This window comes from Trichoderma ghanense, assembly GCF_004382785.1.
Source record: "Trichoderma ghanense strain CCMA-1212 chromosome Unknown scaffold_3, whole genome shotgun sequence".
NCBI classification, from domain to species: domain Eukaryota; kingdom Fungi; phylum Ascomycota; class Sordariomycetes; order Hypocreales; family Hypocreaceae; genus Trichoderma; species Trichoderma ghanense.
The window spans coordinates 2,342,502-2,364,809 of record NW_027395666.1 but is presented as its reverse complement, the minus strand read 5'-3'; the positions used below and the strand labels follow the sequence as shown (position 1 = coordinate 2,364,809).

Genomic DNA, 22,308 nt, shown 5'->3' with positions numbered 1-22,308 from the left:
TTGCCCTCTCGAGTGGACGGTTACTCCTCTAGGTGGACCGTAGCTGCAGCTGTCCAGCGTCAGGCCCAATCAGGAGATCCAGAACGCTGGCGTTTCTCTGCTTTCTCATACTGGGTTCTTGAATGTTGCGGGGGGTGTGGGGGGGAGGCGCAACGTGCCTGGGTTTTGGTGTGATGGAGAGGATATGAGAGTGCTGATATTGATGAATGTCGCGGGAGGGCATGTCCTCATCCTCTCTTGTACGGCAGCTCAAGCGCAATTCGCCCGAGTTGGCCTCGTATTGCTTCTCAAGTACCGAGTGTGTTAGTTTACTCGAACTCCTGTATCACTTGTATCGTAATGATCGCAAGCCTTTCTGATGTGGGTGGCGACGATTTGACTTTGTGGCACCAGCCTCTCGTCTTATGCTTAAAATGACCGTCGTCGATCAAGTCGTCTGTGAACTTTCTCCCTAACTTCGTTACTCCATCGTTCAAGCAATCTAGGAGATGAAAAGTATTGTCTCAACCTTCATGCCGTCGTTCGCAGCCATGACCGCCCCTGACACGTTCTGAGCGTGGATTAAAGTTCCTAAGCCATGCAAGTGACAGCTTCAAGAAGCCGATGCCGAGAGGTTTATTGCTACCCATCACTGACAAGAAATCGATGATTTCATGATGAAAGAGCATGTATGTGGCATTTGGATAGATGATTCAAGTCAGTTGGCTGGCTTGTTTGTGCCTCCATGTTGCAGGCTGCAATTGGGATTCCATCGGAACCTGCGGAATCACTCCTCCCTCTATCACATGCATGACAACCCTGCGAGAACTGAGATGCAACCCATCAGAGGCAAATAGAGCCATTAATGACTCGTGATTTTAATAGTTTGGAGTATGTCACTGGTACGGGAAGCCGATGGAAAGAAAGCCGATAGCCGTCGCCACTATGAATGATCGCCATAACAAGCGAATTCGTGCAGCATCTGGGCACCCCACCAGCGGGTCACGAGTGACGAGCTTCAAGAACTGTTAGGGACCTGAAGGGACTATATCGATGTGGTGTCGGGACTCTGGGGAAAAGGTCACTGAGAAAGGGTGCTGTTCTGATTACCTTTTGGGCCATGAAAACCACGTCGATACAGTGGTCAAGGGACAGCACAGTGTAATCACGAACTTCAAGAGCTTCCATTGTTGCATTGTTGGCAGTTCCTCTGTATTGGCTGTTGTCCCGGGAATGAGCATCACAAATGGTGGCATATCCGAGCCATCACCGAACCTCGTCCTAGAAAAAGCTAGAAGGAGGCGATTCCGGTCCGGCGAATCAGGTCGATTCACGGGCAGCTCTACGATTCGGCAACTCTCGCTGCTAATCAGGCGGCGAGTTCCGATTCAAGGATTGCCTCTTCTCCAACAGACATGGAATGCTTACTGGTGAGCCGTTTCTTGCAAGTCGAGCTTCAGCTTTTCCGGGCGAGGTCAAAGATGCCATACTAGCTGATTCATGATAGCTCAATGCCTTGTTTGGATCTTGCGATTTCCAGCTCGCCAGTGCTTCGTGGAAGACATCACAATTCCGAAATGTGCCGAGCCAATGAAACATGCATGCGTCTCTCTGTTCACACGCAGCCAATTCGAGAGATTCTTGTCTCCATCACTTCATCGATTCCCCTCCCCTCAGCCATTCAACCAGCCAAGCCCTTCAACGCACCCGCGTGCCCTCGGCTAACACGCAACAAAACATCACCTTGCCTGATGCAAAGCCCAAAAGCACTTTGCAGCCCAAAAGCAGCCCAAGCAACGAATCCCAGAAGAGGGCCGCTCAACGGCCCCAGAAGAGCAGAGAAGCGAGCGGCCTCTGGTGGGTGCTGCATTAGTCCGGTGGAGATGCATTCGAACTGCCGGAGCTCCCGGGAAGCCGGCAGATGGTCCCATACGATGCCTGCACCGTTTTGTGAGTCGTTCGGCATCGCGAGAAGTGGCCTGCTATGACGTCGTTGCAGCAAAGTAGTGATTTTTCGAACTTTTTCGATGTTTTTCTTCATGCGGGAGAGGCAAATCATCAGATGACTTAGTATCCGACGAACGGCGGGAACTATCGTGGGTGAGGTTGGTCATGAGAAGGATATAAATGAGGTTGTTCGCTCAGCGTATCATGGATGCTGTCCAGCTTCAAAGCATCAGCTTCAGCATCATCTCGGCAGGCAGGCACCAGCTTAGAACAAAAGCATCTCAAATTGATACCCATAATCTACATTCTTAATACTTTGATACCCAAAAACACCATCAGCCTGAAGAACACCTATCACTACAGCTTGCAAGGAGCACCGCCACAATGTTCGCCAACTTGACGCACGCCACCCTGCGATTCATCGCCTTCTTCAACCACCTGATGATCCTCGCCTCATCAGCCATCGTCACCGGCCTGGTATCCTGGTTCCTCCACAAGTACGACTACCGCGGCGTGAACATTGTCTACCAGGAAGTCATTGTATGTCTCTCGAACACACTTACACTCCCATACCCGGCTCGACTCCGTCAGACAAATACTAACGCGTGTGGTAACTAGGCCACCATTACTCTTGGCTTCTGGCTCGTTGGTGCCGTCTTGCCCCTCGTCGGCAAATACCGCGGCCACCTGGCCCCCCTCAACCTCATCTTCTCCTACCTCTGGCTCACCTCCTTCATCTTCTCCTCGCAGGACTGGAGCAGCGGAAAGTGCAGCTTCGGCCAGCCTGGCGAGGGCCACTGCGCCCGCAAGAAGGCCATTGACGCCTTCAACTTCATCGCTTTGTAAGTGCTCTCGACTATCATCTGAGAGAAGAATGAGTCTCTAACATGCGCCTACAGCTTCTTCCTTCTCTGCAACACCCTGGTTGAGCTCATCCTTCTCCGTGCAGAGTACGCTACCTCTGCTGCTGCTGCTCCTCACAACAAGGAGCTCTCCGCCGGTCGCCCCTCTGACGCAACTGTCTAAATCACAATAGACATGCAAACATGCATAGATGAACCGAGAAAGACCACCTGCTCTTATATGCGAGTCCCAGGTCCCCGCGCTCGCATAGTTCATCTACAGCACAATGGCAGTCCAGACCAGCCAATAACTCTCGACGACAAGGATCGTTTTACGAATAGAAAGATACCATTACGAAGCAGAGCGAATGGGGACCTTGGAAGTGTGTGGACTCCCGTGTCTAATGATGTTGCGAACGGGAATGGAGGCATGGATAATGGTTAATGAGGTAATGGATAGATTCGGTCGTTTTGATACCACAGCTACACTCTGCTCTACGTCTGTCGTTAATGATACATAGAAATGATACCTGATACACTAGACCTGACGCAGCGTTCTTGGTGATTTGACATGCAGCTCTGTTCTCAAAAGCTATTCCATGGCACGATTATCACATGATGCAGTTCCGAGTGGCGCTCTCCAGTTGTCATGAATCGCCAAGCTATTGTCACGATGAAGAGGTCAATGGCTCATTAGACAAGCAAGAAGCGGATCCTTTATAGCTGGATAGCATCGAACCACAAGAAAGAAGGACATGTAGATGTCGAAACCACGATTCCGATCTCGGAGAATAGTGTTTCTTGTAATTTCCCATCTCTTTTAATGCAAGGTTGTGCAATGTAGCTCAGGACTTCGATCATTGTATTCCAGTAGTCTTGGCATGATAGTGTAGGTTAATTTGCCTGTGAAGAGCTGAGGATTTGTCCGTGTATTTGAGCTTGGCTTCGTTCCTGGCAGCTCTGCATAATTGCCTCCAAAGAAGATCTCATAAACGAGGGGCCAAATAGTAAGAGGCGGCAGTGTGTGAATAGAAGTATCCGGCCAAAGTGGCTCAGAACTCTGTGCAACTCGACACGAAGATGCATTTGACTGTCCGGATGCCGTGCTGTGGCGAATGTCTCGGAGCCAAGATGTGCTGTAACCCCAGTGCGTACCCAAACGGCATCCACTTGTTCCGCAAAGTATGAGGCCTCTTCACTATGCATCGGGTCTCCTTTTTGACATGCCATTATCTCTATCTCTTGCACATATAGCGCTGCTGCCGCCTCATGTTGCAGTTCTTTGGTCATGTCAAAATCTGACAAAAACACATGCTCTGTACAAGACAGCAATAGACTTCGTCGTCCTCGAACGCAACAGCACAGACGCCATTGACGTCGGAGCCAGCCTCGTTCTAGCACCGCCCAGCTTGCGAGTTCTTCACCAACTTGGCGTGTTGAACGGGCTGCAAGGCCTTGCCTCAGAAGTGATCCTTCGGCATACAATCAAACAGAGCGGTCACAGATTCACGGCCTGCAATGTATTCGATGGATGCAAAAGGAGTAAGCGCCCCTGACGATCTTCCTTCTTGTCCACCTTGAGACTTATCGCGGGCGATACTCTCAGCTTCGGCACCCGTCCGCTCGTCTTTCACAGAGCAGAGCTTGTGCAATCTCTGTACGATCAACTACCCGTAGAGGCCAAGTCCAAGTTCCTACAAGGCAAAAATGTCATCGATATCCGGTCGACAGACAACGAAGTTAAAGTATTATGCGACGACGGCGCCCAATATGAGGGGGGCATGGTGATGGGCGCAGACGGCGTACACAGCAGAACACGACATATCATGAGAAGACTCGCACTAGAGACAAAGCCCCGTGCCCCATGGGATTCAGAAGCGCCATTTATAACGTCTTACAGATGTATGTGGTCGAGTTTCAGAGGCCCATCGAGCCAGGAGCAGCTTTCGAGACGCAGAGCAAGGACAAGTCCATCATGTTTGCGACTGGCAAGGAGCGTGGATGGATATTCTTGTACGAAAAGCTTCCACAGCCAACAACCGCGCGAACCACCTACGGCGAGAAAGATGTCGAAGCAATGGCAGGCAGATTTGCCGACTATCCCCTCACGGACAGTCTCAAGGTGAAGGATGTCTTGGCCGAGAGAATGACAACCGGCGTGTCGGATCTGCAGGAGGGCATCTGCAACAACTGGGGCTGGGGCCGGATCGCCCTCGTGGGAGACTCGATACACAAATTCTGTCCCAACGCGGGCTTGGGCTATTGCTATCAGAGTGGAATTCAAGATGTTGTCTCGTTGGTCAACAATCTGCGACAGCTGCTTGCTTGTTCCAGCAATCCCAGCGTCTCTGAACTGGAGGCCATGTATAAGGCGTATCAAGCTCAACAATGGGGGGACCTGGCATTCGATGCCTCTCTATCTGCTCACACGGCGCGGATACGGGTCTGGGCTAATTGGTGGTACTATCATCTGGGCCGCGTCTTAATAGCTCCAAACTTTTGTGAACTACAACATCATCAACATGGTGCAGACGCCGGTCTGGAAGCAACGGTTAGCCTTTGACTTTCTGGACGCAGAAGAGCCCTTTATGGGACGAGTTGCCTGGTTACATCCGCTGAAGAACCGATGCCTAAAGTAGGCGCAGGGAATGGTTTTACCGGAGTCCCCGAGGTGATTGGCCGGGATCTATTGTTTTACAAGATGGGGCTTATTGCGGGAGTTTTCACATGGTGTTCGCTGCCTGCCTACATGTGATTGGTGGGTAAGAAAATAAGGAAACTGTTCAACTCAAAGCTAGTTAGGATCTGGACCGCCATCCGGTTATCTCCTGGAAACGATCTCTGTGCATTGCAGCTATCTAGGTATATCAGCTGAATAAGACGGCAGAGGCCGATACTCCCGCCAATTACCGCACAACCTGCAGTGAACGTCAGTTTGAGGAAAATCAACTACTAGCTCACTAATTTAGTCATTTCCCCCTTACATCTATAAGTCATGATCAACTTGAAGTATAGCTCTGTTCCGACAGTCGGTTGATCTCGGCTCTTGTAACATGGTATTGTATGTCTCAGTTCTATCTGGTAAGCGTTGTCTCTTCTTAGAGTTGGGGAGCAAACACTGTCAGCTTTAACTTCTAGCAGTTTACCAGTACTGTCACCGGTCCGGATTCAGCCACAGGTTTCTGTCCGAGGCCCTTATTTCGCTTCAGCCTTCAATAAAGCTGTATACTAGAGCTTGCCCAATTCCTATGGCAACAGCACTTATTGTCACCATCTGGCTACTGCAGCCTACAAGAAGTAAAGCAAGTCAAACCAGTCGTTTCGATCGATCAACAGCCACCAACGCAACCAACTTCAAATAAGCATAAGCATACTACAAAGTACAAAGATTCCTTCAACGACAACGCAACGCTGTCGATCGTGATTCCGTCAAGAACACCACAGACGTTGATATGCCCTGTCAGGTACGTTGTCCGCATTACGGGCGTCCTCAGAGCACGCACAGGGACAGACTCCTTTCTTACATTTATTCAGCTCGGCGGCCTAAGCCTTCGGCGGCGCTTTCTCTCGTCCACTCTTGTTTCTCTTGGGCTGTGATATATATATATACATGAATCTAGATTATGCCCAAATTGGGCAGTAGTGGCCCCTCGAAAAGCCTTCGCACTGTAGATCAATGAGGATCAAATCGTCAGAAGCCAAGTGACAACTACCAAAGTCTGATGCCCAAGGGCGCGCGGAAAGGAATCGACATGATGATTCTGCTTTGTAATTCCAGGCTTTCAAGGGCGAGAGTCATGCACTATTGCTCGATTGCGGGACGCAGTTCTCCGGATTCTGCAATTTCATCCATTGCGGTCATATTTGACGTGCCCTCATGACGGAATAAGGTGGCAGTTCAAGGGGTAGTGAAGCCCGCTGCGGTGTTGCGGTGTTGCGGCGCTTCGATAAGACCGCAGGCGGGACTTGCGCAATTCTGCTTCAACTCCAGGTGGAGGCGCCTGGTATTTGTAAGGAGAGCCGGGCAGAGCTGAGAAATGCGAGTCATTGTGAGGACTCCATTACGGTAACCCCATTGGAGACATCTCTTGTGGAAAATGCTTTGTTCTAGAACGAGGTGGTTACCGCATCGTTCAACGCTGAAGCAGGTTCTCCATCATCTACGGACTGCATCTGGCTAGGGCTCTCGGATTTACATGCCTTGCGTTTGCCCACGAGTATCACGGACTCCACGATGAAAACTACAGTAGTTATGACCCCGGGTTATTTTACAAATCAGGGTATCCGATAAGTGTAAAGCTTGGTGCATACGCGATCCTTGTACTCTTACGGTCACGCAGTGTCTGCAGTATGGTTAATAATGGCTCCGAAGGATGGAGATATAAAGATGGCGCCAACCGGCGACGTTGAGCATCTCATCTCCCTCTTCAGACTCAAACCGGCTTCCTCCACACACAATACCCATACACAAGCAGGGAACAAGCTGAAAAAAAGCAACAAACGACATGTCCAACCCCAATCTTTCACACAGCTCCGTCACAATGGCTGGCGATCTTGTCCTCGTAAGTCCCACTCTCAAGCCGAAGCAACACGGATATACACACATATTCTCCACCCCTTCCCCAACTAACAATCCCACCCTCTATTTATGTAGGTCACCGGTGCCACTGGCATGATCGGCTTCAAGACTCTCGTCGAACTCGTCAAGGCTGGCTACAAGGTCCGCGCCGCTGTCCGCACCCAGGCCGGCTTCGAACGCATCTCGAGCCTCGAGCCTCTTGCCCCTTACCTCTCACAGGTGGAGAGTATCACTGTTCCCAACATTACTGTTCCCGGTGCCTATGACGAAGCTGTCAAGGGCGTCAAATATGTAGTCCACGTTGCTTCGCCCCTGGCCTCCCCGACAGTGGAGGGTGATGAGGCCTGCCAAGCCGAGATCATCCAGCCCGCCGTCCAGGGCACGGTTGGCATTCTGGAGTCTGCAATCAAGGTGTCTGGGATCGAAAAGATTGTCATCACCGCGTCTGTCCTATCCATTGCCTCCTTCGAGGCACTGGCCTCGGGAACCAAGATCAACGGTATGTGGCTCTCTTCCCAGCATATGCAGCCCATTCCCCCCCTCCCTCCTGCTATTCCTCAAAAAAGCGTCAAATTCTGACTTGCCCGTGCAGAGCAGACCCGTGCCTCCAACACCGAAGGCCCCTTTGCCTCCAGCATCGCCGCCTACGTAGCCTCCAAAGCCCTCGCTCTCCAGGCCACGGAGAGGTTCATCGCCGACAAGAAGCCCGCCTTCTCCATCGTCAACATCCTCCCCGTCTTCGTTATCGGCCGCGACGACACCGTCACTGACCCGGCCAACATCGCAAAGGGCACCAACGGCATCATCATGGACCCTCTCCTCGGCCAGTCCCGTGACCCTCTTCCCGGCGCCGTCGTCCACCTTGCAGACGTTGCAAACATGCATGTCCTTGCCCTGGGGCCAAGTGTCAAGGGAAACCAGGACTATCTGGCTTGTGCTCACCCCAACGAGTCCGTTGACTGGGCTGAGACTTTTGAGATTGTCAAGAGGCGCTTTCCGGAGGCTTATGCGGACGGCGTCTTCAAGTTCGAGTCTGTGCCTCGGCCTGTCTCGATTCCGGTGCATGTCGACTCAACAAAGGCTGAGAAGGAGTTTGGCTTCAAGTTTAAGTCTTTTGAGGAGATGGTTGTTTCGGTCGTTGAGCATTACCTTGAGCTTACCGGCCGCAGGTAAGCTTCATCGTCTGTATAGTGCAGTTCTAACATCTAAAACATGAGAGACAACATTTCATGTCTCTTGCGGGGGAGGGACTAGAACCTTGTATGCTTGGATTAAACGAGAAATGAATTGGGTTGGCCTTATATGATTGTTCACGCCCGAGTATTTGTAGGGAGTTGCTTCAAATATGACTTTTGTATTTGACAAACGCTTGCTTACTATATACAGAGCCATCAAGGGGTCTGGCTATATACATCCCTTGATCACTTTTGGTTTCGCCCATTTCCAATACTTGAGCAATCGCACCACCTCTTCGGTGAAACCTTGGGAGGCTTAAGAAACAAGAGGTACCACAAAAGTAGCAGCGGTATCCGCATCCTCAGCATACGTCAAATGCGGCAACAAGATAATGTCACCACCCTGGCAAATGTTGTCTCCATCATGGCACACAACCAGCGTCTTGGCCGCGTCAAAGTTGGCCACCGGCTTGCCGTTGTAAGGGTCGCCAAAGAGCACCACGGCGCTGACCTTGGACATTGTCGCGGCGTCGAGGTTGCTAGCCGCGTTGTGGACGACCATGCTTCCCTGGGAGTAGCCTCCGAGGACGAGCTTGGTGTTGGGGCAGCTTTGAAGGACAGACTTGATCTGGTTGGCCCTTTACATCAATAGTTAGTATATAGGTTGTTGCTCTGGGGGGGTGTATTGTGAAGGAGTTGCCATGTTGCGAGACTTACATGTCAATGCCAGGCTGAACGGCTCCCGACAGGAATCCCTGCACGCTCGCAGGATACGGAACTCCCTGAACACCCAAAGTCCTGCTTCCGAGCGCAGTCTGCAGTGACTCAAAGAACCAAGGCCCAACAAGCACACCAACATTTCCAGGATCGCAAGTTCCCCTAGCGAACAAGACAGTCACGTCACCGCAAGGATCGTTTTCCGTCTCGGAAATGCCAAAGAGGGAAGCAGCGGCATCTTCACCGTCGCCGATGAGGTCGCAGGCTGCCGTGACGGTGTCGCCAATGGGCATGACCTTGGCCAGCTCAGAGAGAAACTCGTTGATTGTGGGCCAGTCCCTGCGACTGACTGACGACTGGGGGGCTGGCTTTGGGTACGCAAAGGCGTGGCCTGCGAGGAGGGTGGTGAGAATGGCCAAGGACCGCATCTTGTAAGTGGATTTCTGCAAGTGAAGACGCTGAGGGATGGACAGGCTGCTTGTTCCAAGACACCAGAGAATGACCGAGAGGAAGTAGAGCCCCGAGTCAATTCAGGACTCTTTATATACTCGTCATGTTGTCTAGATAGAAGGCTCCTCCGCAGCACATGCTTTCTCCACGATATACTAACAAACCCTGCAGCAGACAATAGATCTCTCGACTCCATTCTCGGCCCCCCAAAGTTCTAATTGACGAGTCAAGGCTCACCCTGCAACACCCTCTCGGGCCACTCATCCTCCACCGCAAAAGGACAACCTTCCAGATCCGGACTGGAGTGCCGTCTTTCTCCCCCTTCGCGATGCGGCGCTTCGCCGGTCCGCCAGTGAGACGGTGCCAATGGCGGGACCCAGAAGCCATGCGTGTGACTGACTATGCAGGACGGAGCGTTTTCAATCTGGGGTTGTGGGAAAGTTCCGCTGTCATTATGGCTTCTGTTGGTTCTGAAGAACTGGCACTATGGAAAGTGGTGATGTAGTCGAGTTCTGTCTGTATTCGCATTGGTCCCTGATCGTCTGAAATGACTCGTTAATGAATAGATGGAGATTTTGAACTCGAGCACTGACAGTTCTGAAGCGACGAGATCTCGGCGATCCCCCTTGCCAGCCAGCTTCTAGACTTTAGCTCTGTCCACTTCAGACAAGGGTTCACGATCGTCACGGGGCTCGCTATAGTTGATTGGCCGATGCATAGACACGCACTCAAACACAAGAGACCTATCGCAAGGCACCTTCAGTATTTCCCCCCTCATCGCTTTCAAATTTGAGGACCAGACGTTGTTCTCGGCATCACAAGCCAAAATGGCCAAAGAGAAGCCAAGGAAGAAGCCGAGAAGCTGTGTGCCCTTAGACGGCATTTGCGGGCCGTGAACACCCTCGGAGTTGAGTATGAGTGTGTTGTACGGACCAGCCTAAGAGAAGTCGAAACATCCCGCGACAACTCCCCCTGGCAGCTACGATTCAGTTGAGGTAGTTATGCGATGGAATGAGTTTCGAGGCTGAGTCCGGAGAGTTGTACGGCGTCATTGTGGCTCCTCTGTGCTGTAGTTCATGCACAACTGGCAGCTCCTCCGCATGAAACGAGCAACGAACCCGCTCTTCTTCTTCTTCCATCTCTCGCTTCGATTTCCTTCCCCAGCTCGGCTGCCAAGTACCCCGCAATCCAACCCCTTCTCCTGTCAAAAAAAGGTGCATTGATATTAGCCGCTCGATACCCAGATGGGAAACGGGCCGGCAGATCGGCCTCTGGGGAAGTCATGAGACCTCGTGGGGTTTTGTCCCGTTTATGCGTCCTCCTACTAGGTTCTTCTGGCGGCTAAAGAATACGCTCTTCTCCTTCATGCTCGGTCTTCAGGAAGCATGTCTGGCATGTGAATTCATATTTCGGGGGGGGGCGAGGGATGGATTTGTTGTCTGTTGCGGCTCCTCGGCCGCCGTCCTTTCTTCCTTGTCAATCTGGGACGTGCTGATGTTGACGCGCGAGTTCGGTGTCGACCACCATGAGACACGGTTGAGGCGCAGTGCATATGTATTCATGTCCACAACGAGGCATGACGAATGCTTTCCAGATTCTCCATTTCCTTTACGACGTTTCCATATGGTTTGGTGACAGGCAAGGAGATACATACCAGGTAGACTCCATGTTTGTAACGTTCTTGTCTGAAATAGAGTAGCCGAAGGCATTGAGGTATGTAAGAGGCTTTTGTGCGACTCGTCATGCAAAACACTAGGTCAAAGGAGGCATCTCGATCAACAGCTCGCACCATGTGCACCTGATCATTACTATTCACTTATTGCCTCACGTTCACAGCAGCAACCAGAAGACGACGTGAATATGCCAACCCATCTTTGGGCATTTCTCATGATTCATTCTATTCCGAATCTCCGGCCACTTGCTTCTATGGAAGACTGACCATAGCCAATTATTTCGCAAATTATACACTGAGTGCTCGAGGCATTGTTCATTGTTCCAGTTGTTCCTCATACCGTTCTTTGCCTTCTCCTTTCTTTTTCTCTTTCGCCAGCTAGTTGTCGTTCTCTCCTCCCCCAACCCTGCTCACCGCAGTGGATATTATGATAAGACAAAATGACACAAAAACTCCCGCGATTACTGCATCATGACTCCGAGCGCGGGTATCGGCCAGTGATCTGTTAAGGACAAGACACAACCCTTTTCAATGACCCTTTTCTCATACACAAAAGCATGGTTGGTTTTTGGGCTGGAACTAGATCCATTTGTTGTCGTCGTACTCCTCGTGGTACTTTTTCGTAACAGAAACAGAAACCCTTTGCTCCATGACAATGGCATTTGCCTCTAGTCCGGCAAAAGGAGGATTCGGCGCATCGACTGATCGGGCACCTCTATCCGCAAACCGCCTATAAGACGGCAGCCTCTTCAAAAGTGTGCTCCCTTCAAACGCCTTGCTTGGAGACTTCAGTCCGGCCTTGTATGAAAAGCTCGCATCTCCTTCAAATCGCTTAAAAGCAGACGGCATCTCTTTCGGATGCACGCCCCCCTCAATCCTCGTCAGCGTCGTCGGCTCCTCCTTCAAACCCCCGCGGTCGTCCAGACGCCTATAGGCACTCGGCGCCTCGGCCACGAGCGTCGTGGTCGACATCTCCATCGCGAAGGCCGACTCTTTGGTGTCCTCTTTGGAGACGGAGGCAACGGCCGTCCAGGACGTAAGCGTGGTGCGCTCGTCGGTGGCGAGAAGCTTGGGAAAGATGCGCTTGAGAATGAGTCGCATTGTCGGGAGGCACGTGCAGATGATGCCAATGTTGACCTCCATGGTGGACCACCAGGCAACGTTCCACTGGTCCCAGGTCGGGTTGATAAGGTTGGCGAAGAAGGTGACCGACTTGAGGCGGATGAGCGAGATCAGGGACACGCTGGAGACCGGGTCACAGTCAGTCAGGGACTTCAAGGCATGCTTGTTGACATGCTTATTGACGGAATTCGTTGAGGAGTAAACTTACAAAGCACCGAGTGCGAACATGATGATGACGCCAATCTTCTTCTTCCAGTGCAGCTTCAGCTTCCTGATCTGCCACATGGGCAGGACAATCATCCACACGTCCACCGCGAGACCCAGTCCCGCGTTGGCCCAAGCAAACTTGTTCAAGTCGAAGCATCTCCCCTGAGGAGGGTCATCATAGTACTGAGCCCAGTAGTAGTGCAGCGGTATACACTGCGTCAAGGCAGCAACCACAAATACAACGCCAAAGACGACGTTAAAGACAGCCGTCCCAATCAGCAGCCGTCGAATCTTCTGTCCGGGGAACACGTAAAGATAGAAGACGGACAGGCTCAGCTTCACCAGACACATCTGGACAATGTAGATGAGCTCCATGATAAAGAAGAACCTTGCAAAGGTGGGCAGCTCGCTCGGGTGCAGCGTCCAAATGTCCATGCCGATGCCGTGGTCGACGAGGCCGATCTGGTTGAGCGCGGTGCCGGGAACGGCAATTATGATGGCGGCCAGGATGATCCAGTCGTCGACGCCGAGCCGGCCGCTGCCGCTGAAGAAGCGCCGGAAGACCAGGCGCGCGATGACGATGGCGATGGCGAAGACGCCCGAGGCGATGTTCATGGACGTGTATGACGCCGAAATGTCCCTCACGGGCAGGCCGCAGGACGTTTGCGTCAGGTTCTTGGTCGCTGTATAACAGGCGGATCGGACACGTTAGCCACCTCTGTCAACAGCAAGCCTTCTCCTGCTCGGGGGGGGATGAGGGAACAACATGAACACACCTAAAGCGTCCGACATTTTGCAGGCTTTCTTCACACATGTCGTGGCCGTGTCCTGATACTTTTCGTCTGTGCACATGCATCTCAGATCACCAAAATTGCAGACTGTGCCTTCCACCGACGTCTTCAGACACTCGACCTAGATAAAGAGAGCATTCAAGTCAGTCGTCAGTTCTTTGATGATTTTTGTATTCCCGAGTGACCTACCGCACATGTTGGGATCATGCTCAGAATCTTCAGGAACCCTTGGTTATCAACAGGGTTGACGTCGTCTTTTGAAGTTCTGGATGTGATGTTGACTGATCGAGGAGAGAGAGACGTCCATTCCGTATCGAATTCCCAGCCGTAGACCAGCGGCGCCGCGAGCAATAGCCCTGCCCAGTGTGATATCCTCATTTCGACGGTTGATTTGTGCAATATTTGTGTATACAAGTATTTTCTTGTTTCTCCTTTGTTTCCTTCGCTTCTCTTAGGTCAATGGCGATGGCCCTCTCGCTGTTCTGACGAGAACTTATGGGTTCTCACGGCGGGCACTGAGTGCACATGTTGTTCTCGACACCGTCTTGTCTCGTTCTGTATCTCGTCGCTGAGGAGGGAAAGGATTAGTAAAAAAGAGGAAGAAAGAGTGAGAGAGGTAAGAAAACCCAGAGGGACCAATCCGCTATATCTGCCTAAGAATGCTTCAGAGAAATAAGAAGAAAGAAAGGTATAGAGCGAGAGCGGAAGAGTTGAAATCCGCTCCCGAACAAAGCCTCTCCGCAGAAACTACCCAGCATTCAAATGTAACCTGAGATAATGCACAGGACAGAGCCAGGATATACATGCGCAAAACCCTTCTCCACTCACTCTGTTTCGAGCCCGCGGCCAAAATTGGGCAACAAAGAAGAGCATGTACAATCAGAGGGCTACTGCTTCATTGGGACGCAACTTTTTGCTCAAAAGGACCTACAGAAAGACAGAAGATCCTACACACGCCAGCCCACGTCACGGATCCCGCAGGTCCCTGTATAGGGCCCTCGTCCCCCTGAAGAAGGGACATCAAACATGCCCGTGCACCGGATTCGCATGTAAGACATAAGACATGACGAGACCAGCCGACTGTGCTTTGACAAGTTTACACCTACTTCTATCTGACTGCACATAGTACTTTGTAGCAACAATGGGGGCAACCAACACCCTTGCATCTTTCCTTTCGGGCAATCTTCTAGAGACAATCTGGACCTCTGGCACGTCTTATTCGTCGGCTCTTCCTGTCTTTGTGTGGCTCTCTTGTGGGGAGTCGCCTGGGGAGTTTGACAGAAGCTGGCAAGGGTTGGCACATTGACCCGCCAGGAGGATCGCCTCGTGTTGATGATAACGTGGAAGACGCAGGCAGATGAAACTGGCCAAAATGCGTTCTAGTGCTCAGAGGCCACGCGAGGTGTCCGGCAATTGACACTCGGGGTTATAGGTTGTCGTGTGGCTCCGTCATCACTTCTGCCCTTTTTGTGCACCTCGAGTCATTGCCTCTGGTTTTGCCCTCGGTTCACAGTCCGGGACTCGGTTTTGCATGCTTTCTTTTCTCTTGCGTTGAACTGAAGCGTTTCTGATTCAGCAGGGCAGAATGAGCACTCTCTGCTGACAAAACTGGTCAGAGGGCGATGTAACGTTCTGTCTCTCTCCTCAGCTTGTGAGCCTATTGTGTGAGGATCCCGCATACACTCCATCCGTAGACTGTCAATGCTCTGCCAGTCGCTAGAAGGTTTTTGATCTATTTACTTCAAACAGCAGAGTCGGGGCATGCTACATGTGTGGGAAGCAATAAAGCGGCCCAAAGGAGAGTCGTGGTTCGTAAGAAATGCAACGCCGGCTTGTGAAAGAACCGCTGGGCAGTGCACGTCACTGACAAGGTGAGCCTCTCCGCTTGGTATCAGTGTGCATACTTACCGACTAGCATAAACAATTGCTTCACGACGGGCTGTCCATCGCCGCGATCTGAAGTTTGGCCACATTCCGCCATAATGTGTATATATTCGACATCCGTCCACTCTGGAATTAGTTCTTTTCCCACTACAGCCTCATAATAGTCCGCAGAGGCAAGCTAGTTCTCATTTCAGCCCATACCTTACACACAGACAGATACCTAAGTCATCGCCCAAAAAGAAAGAAAAAGAGCCCCCCCCTCCAATCCCTGATGAGCCACCAACAAACCACAGAGAACCACACGGCCCCTTCGTGCTTCACCTTACGGGCTGGACTAACCAACTGCCAAAGAAACTTGATACCAGACAAAAGGCTGTCTTTGAAACACATTGATCTCAAGCAAATTGTAACCTTGCGAGGCTTCATACATGCATCCATCCATGACACGCATCCTCCGCCCCCTGCTTACACCCCCCAGGCATCCACCTCGTCACCACGTGGGAGAATGGCTTCCCATCGCTCTGGAATAACATCTCCTCCCAGTCCCAACTTTGCACTTCCTCAGGCTACCAGGAAGAAAACACACGAATCCAAGAGACCGGCCCTCCATGTAACCACACCAACAACTTAGGTAAAGCCTTTCCTTCCAGCAAACATGCTTGATCAAGCCCAGAAGAAGCTTCAAACATGGGATCGCGGCAAAGCACGTCCCTTTCATGCCATTTCCTTCACCCATTCCAGAAGGGCTCGTGCCTCGTGATCACATCTCAAGCTCCTTTCAGCCGTGCGAGAATGTCTCTCCTTGTCCCGTCATCCCCGTCCGTCTCGGCTCCGATTCGACTCTTGCCATGCGAATCCATTGCATCTGGCTGCAGTGCAACCAGCCGTAGGAATGCCCTGGGGAGCCTCCCTGCTCGTTCATTGTCAAGTGAAGAAGACCTTACTCTTGCACAGCATTCGCCCAGGTGTTTGTTTGTTGCGCAATACCAGAGAGATGCTTTGACAGAAAGCGTACTGTCATACAGCTGTTAAAACTTCGGTATCATAAACATTAACATTAAACCTCGTCTCTCGTCAACAGTTCAAGGACGATATCCAGTCTAGCCATCTGACAATCAAGCCTTCTGCTTCTTCCTCACGAGACCCGCGCCCAGCACATTGACCGGAGCACCACCACTACCCCCATCGCCATCCGCATCATCCTTCTTCTCCTGCTCTTGCTTGGGCCGTTTCCTAACCAGCCCATCGCCCAGCACATTGACAACACCACCGGCGCCCGCCGCCTCCCCCCGCGACGCCTCTTCCCCCACCGTATCGGCCCTCTTCCGCTTGACGAGTCCAGACAGGTTATTAACCGGCGCAGCTCCTTCGCCCGATGCGTCTCCAGCAGCAGCAGCAGCAGCAATCTCCCGCGTCCCCGTAACGTCGAACCCCCACCGGCTCCCGAGGCCGACCTCAGTCAGCCAGCGACGTGTGCTCCCGGCGGCCTTTTCCAGCGTCGCAAAGTCCAAGCGTAGGAGAAGCTCGTGCATGCGCTTGTAGTCGGCATCGTCCACGATCCGCTCGCCCCGGCCCTGCGGCGGCCAGTAGTAGTACGCCGTCGACACCGGCCGGTCCAGGAGGTAGTTGCGCTGCTTGGTCTTGATGCGCGGTTGGCGAGGCTTGATGGGGCCTCTGAGCTTGCTCTTGACCTTTGCCGACTTCTTCTTCTTCTTCTTCTTCTTGGTGGTTTTCCGGTCCTCCTGCTCGGGGTCATGTTTTGACCTGGAGGACGTGCCCTCGCTCCGGTCCGTCTTGGGCGGGAAGAGTCTTCTAGGCGTGGTGTTCGGTGTCACATTTGGCACGCCTCTCTGATTCCTGGGCGTCTCTGGCGGAGCGCCCGCTGCGCTGGCCACGACGGAGGCACTAGATACTGATACAGAGTCACTGCCGCTCTGCTTTGGCTCGTCCTCCAAGTCATCAAACACCACCCATATGAACCCCGTCAACCTCCCGCTAGAGCACTCTTGTCGAAAGGCCATCATCTCCCAAAACATGTCGAGCGTCTTGACCGACTTCCAGCTCCCCGTCGTCTTCATCGCCTTGGTCTTTGTAATCTCTTCATCAAGCTCGTCGCGGAATCGCGATTTCGGATCGTCTGGGAACCGGGGAATGAGGCACCGCGGCGGCACCCAGTCAAACTCTCGGCAGTAGTGTGATATGCGCTCCAGCGGGTGGCTCAGGGACCAGCATGTGGCAGCGCCGGCGCGGCGCGGGATGAATGCGCGGGTCTCGTAGGTGTCGAGGCCGGGAACGAGCAGATAGCCCTTGGTGTTGCGCCACGGCGAGAGGTTGCCGCTCGGTGGTGACTCGACAATGGGATCCAGCACCCGGCACCACCACTTGACGAGGCCGCGATCGTCCAGGACATGCTTCCCCGGGTACTCGATGCTTCCGGGGAACAGATACTGGTCTTGCGCGCGCGCAAACAGGCTCACTACGAACTGCACGTCCTTGCGCCGTCGCTTGTCCACCAAGTAGCGTATAAAGGTCGCGCAGACCTGTCGAATCGGACTGGGCGCGCCCTTTGGCAGCCGCAATTTGTCTAGGAACCCTGTGGAATCCGCCTTGGACACGAACAAGGTGGTGGACCGGGCGGTGGTGTAGATGAAGATTTCGATGCCGAGAACGAGAACTCGCTTGCGCTGAGCCTGGTCTGTCGGGTTCTCGCTTGGTGAAGCGGTCTCTAATGTGTCTGGCACGTCAATGGAGACGCTGAGGAAGTGCTTCTCGCAGTATGTCCGGTCGGGTCGCTCGCCAGGAGGCGCAGAGTAGAGCGCGTCGACCTTGGTGGGAGGCGTCGAGACGTGGTGGATGCCGAATTTATAGCCCTTGGGAAGCACAGCAGCCAGGCGGCCGCGCAGACTGCCGTCAGAGTCTGGAGAAGCCATCTATCCGTTGGAAGCAAGATTCGCAGCTCAGTATATTGCAAATTTCGAGAGAGAAAGAAATGGAAAAGAGAAGAAGAAGCGAAAGATGACAAGACGACGTGACGTGAACCATGGGTTTGGCACCTCCCTTGCATCGAGAGCCAAGTCGCGACGAGACGCAGGCAGATTGAATGCAGTAGCTCCGCTGTAGCTACAGCTGCGTTAGCGCGCGAGATCCACTGAAGCCCGGGGGGTTCTAGCGACCGCCAATGGCGAGCAGCACAGGCGGGACAGGGCTGATTTCGTACATGGAAGCTGAGGCTAAAGTGAACCGATCAGGTACCGGCTGTGCTGATCAATTACTTACAGCCGAACGGGACGCGACGAAACATTACAATTGTGAGGATGCACACGATCGTGGCATGCTGTTGCGCATAGACCCTGATTCAATCTTTTGTGGAAAGCCCTCAATCCTTCAGTTTACAAGAGATTGCATCAGTGAGGACTGGACCGCACCACGAGTCTTAACGGGAGTCAATGGACCAAAGTATTACTTCGTACCGCTCTCTTACACGGCCATCTGAATAGGAAGGAATACCCTCGTAATTCCAACAACTTCCAACGCAGTACTGCTTCCAGTCGGAAGATATAGGCCTATACTCATGAAGTAAAACGTTGACAACCTTGTTTTACACGGCAATTCCAAGAATCTGAGTGTTGAAATGCAGTTCACCGGCGCAGCAGTCTCAGGTATGTACATCTTCAACATGCCGCAATCGATAACGATAAGATAAGAAAACCAACGCCACCAAGCACGTGACATCCAAAAATGCTCCCAAACCAATCCATCCAAGGCCCTTCAACACCATCAAACCGACATCACCAAATCCCCCCCATTCCCGCAGCCATGTCTCTCCAATCCTGCCGCCCCAGCGTAACCCGCTGCCGCCACGCCTCCCGCATCCTCACCTCTTACACCCGCGCCTTCGCCACCGAGTCCTCGCCCACGCCCTCAACACCAGAGTCCTTCAAGGTCCCCGCGGGGACGACGACGACGACGACAACCACAGAACGGACAGCAGCATCCAACAGCGCGACGACGAAGACGAAGCCGCGATGGAGCTACACGCCCGAGGGCATGAAGGCGCCGCTGCAGCTCGACTTTGCAAAGAGCCCGCGCAACAAGGTCTGGGCCGTCAACAACGACCCCACGCGGCTCGACGACGTGTACAACCGCCTGCTGGGGCCGGGAGGCAGCAAGATGCTGCCGGAGGAGCTCAAGTGGCTTGCCGTGACGCACAAGAGCTTTGACCAGGGGCGGAGAGGGTTCAACGACCGGTTGGCGCTGCTGGGTATTGTCTCTTACACCCCCTTCGCGTGGTTTGAGGGTTGTGAAAGGCTGACTTTTGTTTGCTTAGGCCGGTTGACCATGGTGATGGAGGCGACAAAGGAAATCGTCAGCAAGGAGCCCCTCGAGGGGTCAATACTGCCCGACCAGTTCGACAGGCAGCCGCTCGACGACGCGCAGCTGCTGGCCGTGGACAACCTCAACGTCATGGGGCCGCGCGACGTCATGGGCAAGGACAAGCTCTACCAGCTGGCCAACAAGGTGGGATTGCTGGAGGTGGTGCGGTGGAAGCCTCGATTGGTATGTTTTTTTTTCTCCCCCTAACCCCCTTGGTCCGGATGATGGATGGGTGTTTGAAAAGGGTCGAGTGTGAGAAGAGGCTAATGTGATAAATGGTGCAGCCCCAACGCCTCGAGTCGTCTGGCGTGGAGGTCGTCCTCAGCTCGGCCATCATGGCCATTGTCGGTGCTATTACGCTGCAGCACGGAGCTGCCGTGGCGGCGCAGGTGGTGAGGGAGAGGATATTGGCGCAGGTTCCCAAGGAATAACTCAGCATATACATCAAGGGGAGGTGGGAGGGCGTGTCGTGTCATGAGGTGTAAGAAGAAGAGACAATGGGAAAACAGGTGTGTGGGAAGAGGAAACAAAAAGGAAAAGAAAAGACTGGACGGCGGCGGCGGCGGCGTTGTGTAAACATACCTTGTACTATTTATGAGGAGACGAAGCTAAACGTGTTTTGAAATCTAGAGGCATCAAAGATGGAATGGAACCTGGGTCTGCTTAGGTCTATTGTACCATAACACCTGATGGTTTGCAAATCTGTTACTCTGGACTACAGCTTGTGTATAGATCCGCTTGATTATTGCATACTCGTAAGTGCTAGATGCCATATTGCTGTAAACATCATCATTATCAGGGGTATCTCAACGAGAACATGGCTCAACGCTTCGCACGCTCCATCTCCATCTCCATCTCCATATCCATATCCAACCTTCACGTCTCACCCCAACAAGGGCCTCTCCTCACCCACACGCCCATCCTCCTCCTCACCTCGAGCCTTTCTCCCAGCAAACCCATACTTCACCAACCTCTCCCTCAGCAACCACCCCAAGCAAACCCCCGCCCCCGGCCCAGCAACCACCGAAATCGCAACCATAGCAAGCGGCACCCTCCACCCAGCCTCCACAAACACCCAGTACAGCACCGTGAAGGCAATGAACTGGACGTCAATCTCGATGAAGCTCGCCGTCAACCTCGTCATCTTCTTGCGATCGTCATCGTGCCGGGCAATGTTCCACAGCAACAAGACGTGCGCCGCGACAGAGAGCGCAATGGGAAGCGCGTACACGAGGACGACGCACTGCCAGTGAGACTCGTGATGGATGCTCACGGGGCTGGCGCGCCGGATCCGCTCGACGACGTATCGCACCGCCTGGCGCACAATCGAGACGTACAGAGGGAAGAGGAGCCAGATGCCGATGGTGGCCGGCGAGTGCAACGCCAGCATGAGCGCCGACGGCACGAAATATCCCACCGCGACGGCAATGGGAATGGCCACGGCCTCGGAATCCGGCAGCGTCCTGTCCTCAAGCCTCTCCTCCGCTGTCCTCACAGCATCGTCTTCCTCCTCCTCCTCCTCCTCCTCCGCCGCCGCAACCAGCGCCTTGGCCCGGTGCAAAAACGCCGGCACAATCACCAGCTGCCACACCACCGCTCCCCCCAACAGATTAAACAACAACCACCAGACCGTCGGCCTGGCAATGAGCCCGCTGCTGCGATTACACCTCCGCGCCGCCTCGACGGTGCACACCGTCGCCAGCGCGCCCACGTACGCCAGCACGGCGGCCATGACGGCGCGCGACCGCAGCGAGTCGAGCGCGGCGTGGAAGAAGCTGACGAGGAAGCACGACGGGGTGCCGAGCAGCGGGACGCGGCTCAGGGCCGGGATCTGGGCGCGCGCGTGGCACCGCGACCAGAGGAGGGCGATGTCGACGTCCGAGTGGAGGAAGAGCGCGGCGGTGGTGGCCATGGCGAGGAGCAGAGGCGGGAGGAGGAGCGTCCTGAGGGGGAGGTGGAGGATCGGGGGGGAGAGAGTGAAGGATGGCATGATGCTGTTTTTTATTTACTGTTCGTTTGAGAGGATATGTTGGTTTTGATGGTATGAGGTATGCAGATGGATGAGAAGAGCCGGCATGGCTCGCTGTGATGTTGTGGAAAAAGAGAAGATGGTTGAAGAAGAGGAAGAAGCTGATGAGATATATCACGAGAGTGAGACACACACCACCGCACTAACGCTCCCACTAACAGCAGTAACAGGAAGCTGCCTCTGAACTCGAGCTCGCTCTCATTCTCATTAGCTGCAGCAAGCTGGACCCAAACAAGCCTCGGCGTCGCATTTCAGGGACACACTGCGGCCTAGTGCCCTCGTTGGCGCAGCGAATCGACGCGGTGGGCGGCACACCTATTTGAATGGGGTCGGGGCACGTGGAGAACGAGTTCTCGTGACTTGGCATTCTGGATGTAGTTGACTGGAATGAATAAATGAATGAATGAATGAATGAATGGGAATTGTAAGTTGTCTACGATGTGAATTGAGTGTTTGCGCTTGGCGAGGGGACATGCTGGAGTATCTAGTCTTGTTCTAGGGTAGGTTGGTTGATGCCTGTTGAGGACAACTGCTTGGCTC

At 53.2% G+C, this 22,308-nt stretch overlaps 8 protein-coding genes across 8 annotated transcripts; 4 read left to right on the top strand and 4 right to left on the bottom strand.

Annotated features, from left to right (window-relative positions):
• Positions 1-2,310: 2,310 nt before the first annotated feature.
• On the top strand, positions 2,311-2,952 carry CCMA1212_004124 (uncharacterized protein; the record flags this gene model as incomplete). Its single annotated transcript, XM_073701442.1, has 3 exons — positions 2,311-2,466; positions 2,545-2,768; positions 2,826-2,952. The coding sequence occupies 3 exons, from the start codon at positions 2,311-2,313 to the stop codon at positions 2,950-2,952; spliced, it is 507 nt and encodes a 168-aa protein (XP_073560781.1).
• A 947-nt stretch (positions 2,953-3,899) lies between these two features.
• Positions 3,900-5,407, top strand: CCMA1212_004123 (uncharacterized protein; the record flags this gene model as incomplete). The annotated part of the gene is made up of 5 exons (XM_073701441.1): positions 3,900-3,915; positions 4,098-4,310; positions 4,446-4,513; positions 4,669-5,211; positions 5,258-5,407. 5 exons carry the CDS (start codon positions 3,900-3,902, stop codon positions 5,405-5,407), a joined length of 990 nt encoding a protein of 329 aa, XP_073560782.1.
• Positions 5,408-7,309: 1,902 nt separating this feature from the next.
• Positions 7,310-8,520, top strand: CCMA1212_004122 (uncharacterized protein; the record flags this gene model as incomplete). The annotated part of the gene is made up of 3 exons (XM_073701440.1): positions 7,310-7,330; positions 7,423-7,846; positions 7,940-8,520. 3 exons carry the CDS (start codon positions 7,310-7,312, stop codon positions 8,518-8,520), a joined length of 1,026 nt encoding a protein of 341 aa, XP_073560783.1.
• Positions 8,521-8,838: 318 nt separating this feature from the next.
• On the bottom strand, positions 8,839-9,667 carry CCMA1212_004121 (uncharacterized protein; the record flags this gene model as incomplete). Its single annotated transcript, XM_073701439.1, has 2 exons — positions 8,839-9,160; positions 9,240-9,667. 2 exons carry the CDS (start codon positions 9,665-9,667, stop codon positions 8,839-8,841), a joined length of 750 nt encoding a protein of 249 aa, XP_073560784.1.
• A 2,273-nt stretch (positions 9,668-11,940) lies between these two features.
• On the bottom strand, positions 11,941-13,859 carry CCMA1212_004120 (uncharacterized protein; the record flags this gene model as incomplete). Its single annotated transcript, XM_073701438.1, has 4 exons — positions 11,941-12,604; positions 12,692-13,373; positions 13,467-13,602; positions 13,671-13,859. 4 exons carry the CDS (start codon positions 13,857-13,859, stop codon positions 11,941-11,943), a joined length of 1,671 nt encoding a protein of 556 aa, XP_073560785.1.
• A 2,621-nt stretch (positions 13,860-16,480) lies between these two features.
• Positions 16,481-18,295, bottom strand: CCMA1212_004119 (Histone acetyltransferase; the record flags this gene model as incomplete). Its single annotated transcript, XM_073701437.1, has 1 exon — positions 16,481-18,295. The coding sequence occupies one exon, from the start codon at positions 18,293-18,295 to the stop codon at positions 16,481-16,483; it is 1,815 nt and encodes a 604-aa protein (XP_073560066.1).
• Positions 18,296-18,936: 641 nt separating this feature from the next.
• Positions 18,937-20,170, top strand: CCMA1212_004118 (uncharacterized protein; the record flags this gene model as incomplete). The annotated part of the gene is made up of 3 exons (XM_073701436.1): positions 18,937-18,941; positions 19,208-19,922; positions 20,024-20,170. 3 exons carry the CDS (start codon positions 18,937-18,939, stop codon positions 20,168-20,170), a joined length of 867 nt encoding a protein of 288 aa, XP_073560065.1.
• A 452-nt stretch (positions 20,171-20,622) lies between these two features.
• On the bottom strand, positions 20,623-21,729 carry CCMA1212_004117 (uncharacterized protein; the record flags this gene model as incomplete). The annotated part of the gene is made up of 1 exon (XM_073701435.1): positions 20,623-21,729. One exon carries the CDS (start codon positions 21,727-21,729, stop codon positions 20,623-20,625), a length of 1,107 nt encoding a protein of 368 aa, XP_073560058.1.
• Between the last annotated feature and the right edge of the window lie 579 nt (positions 21,730-22,308).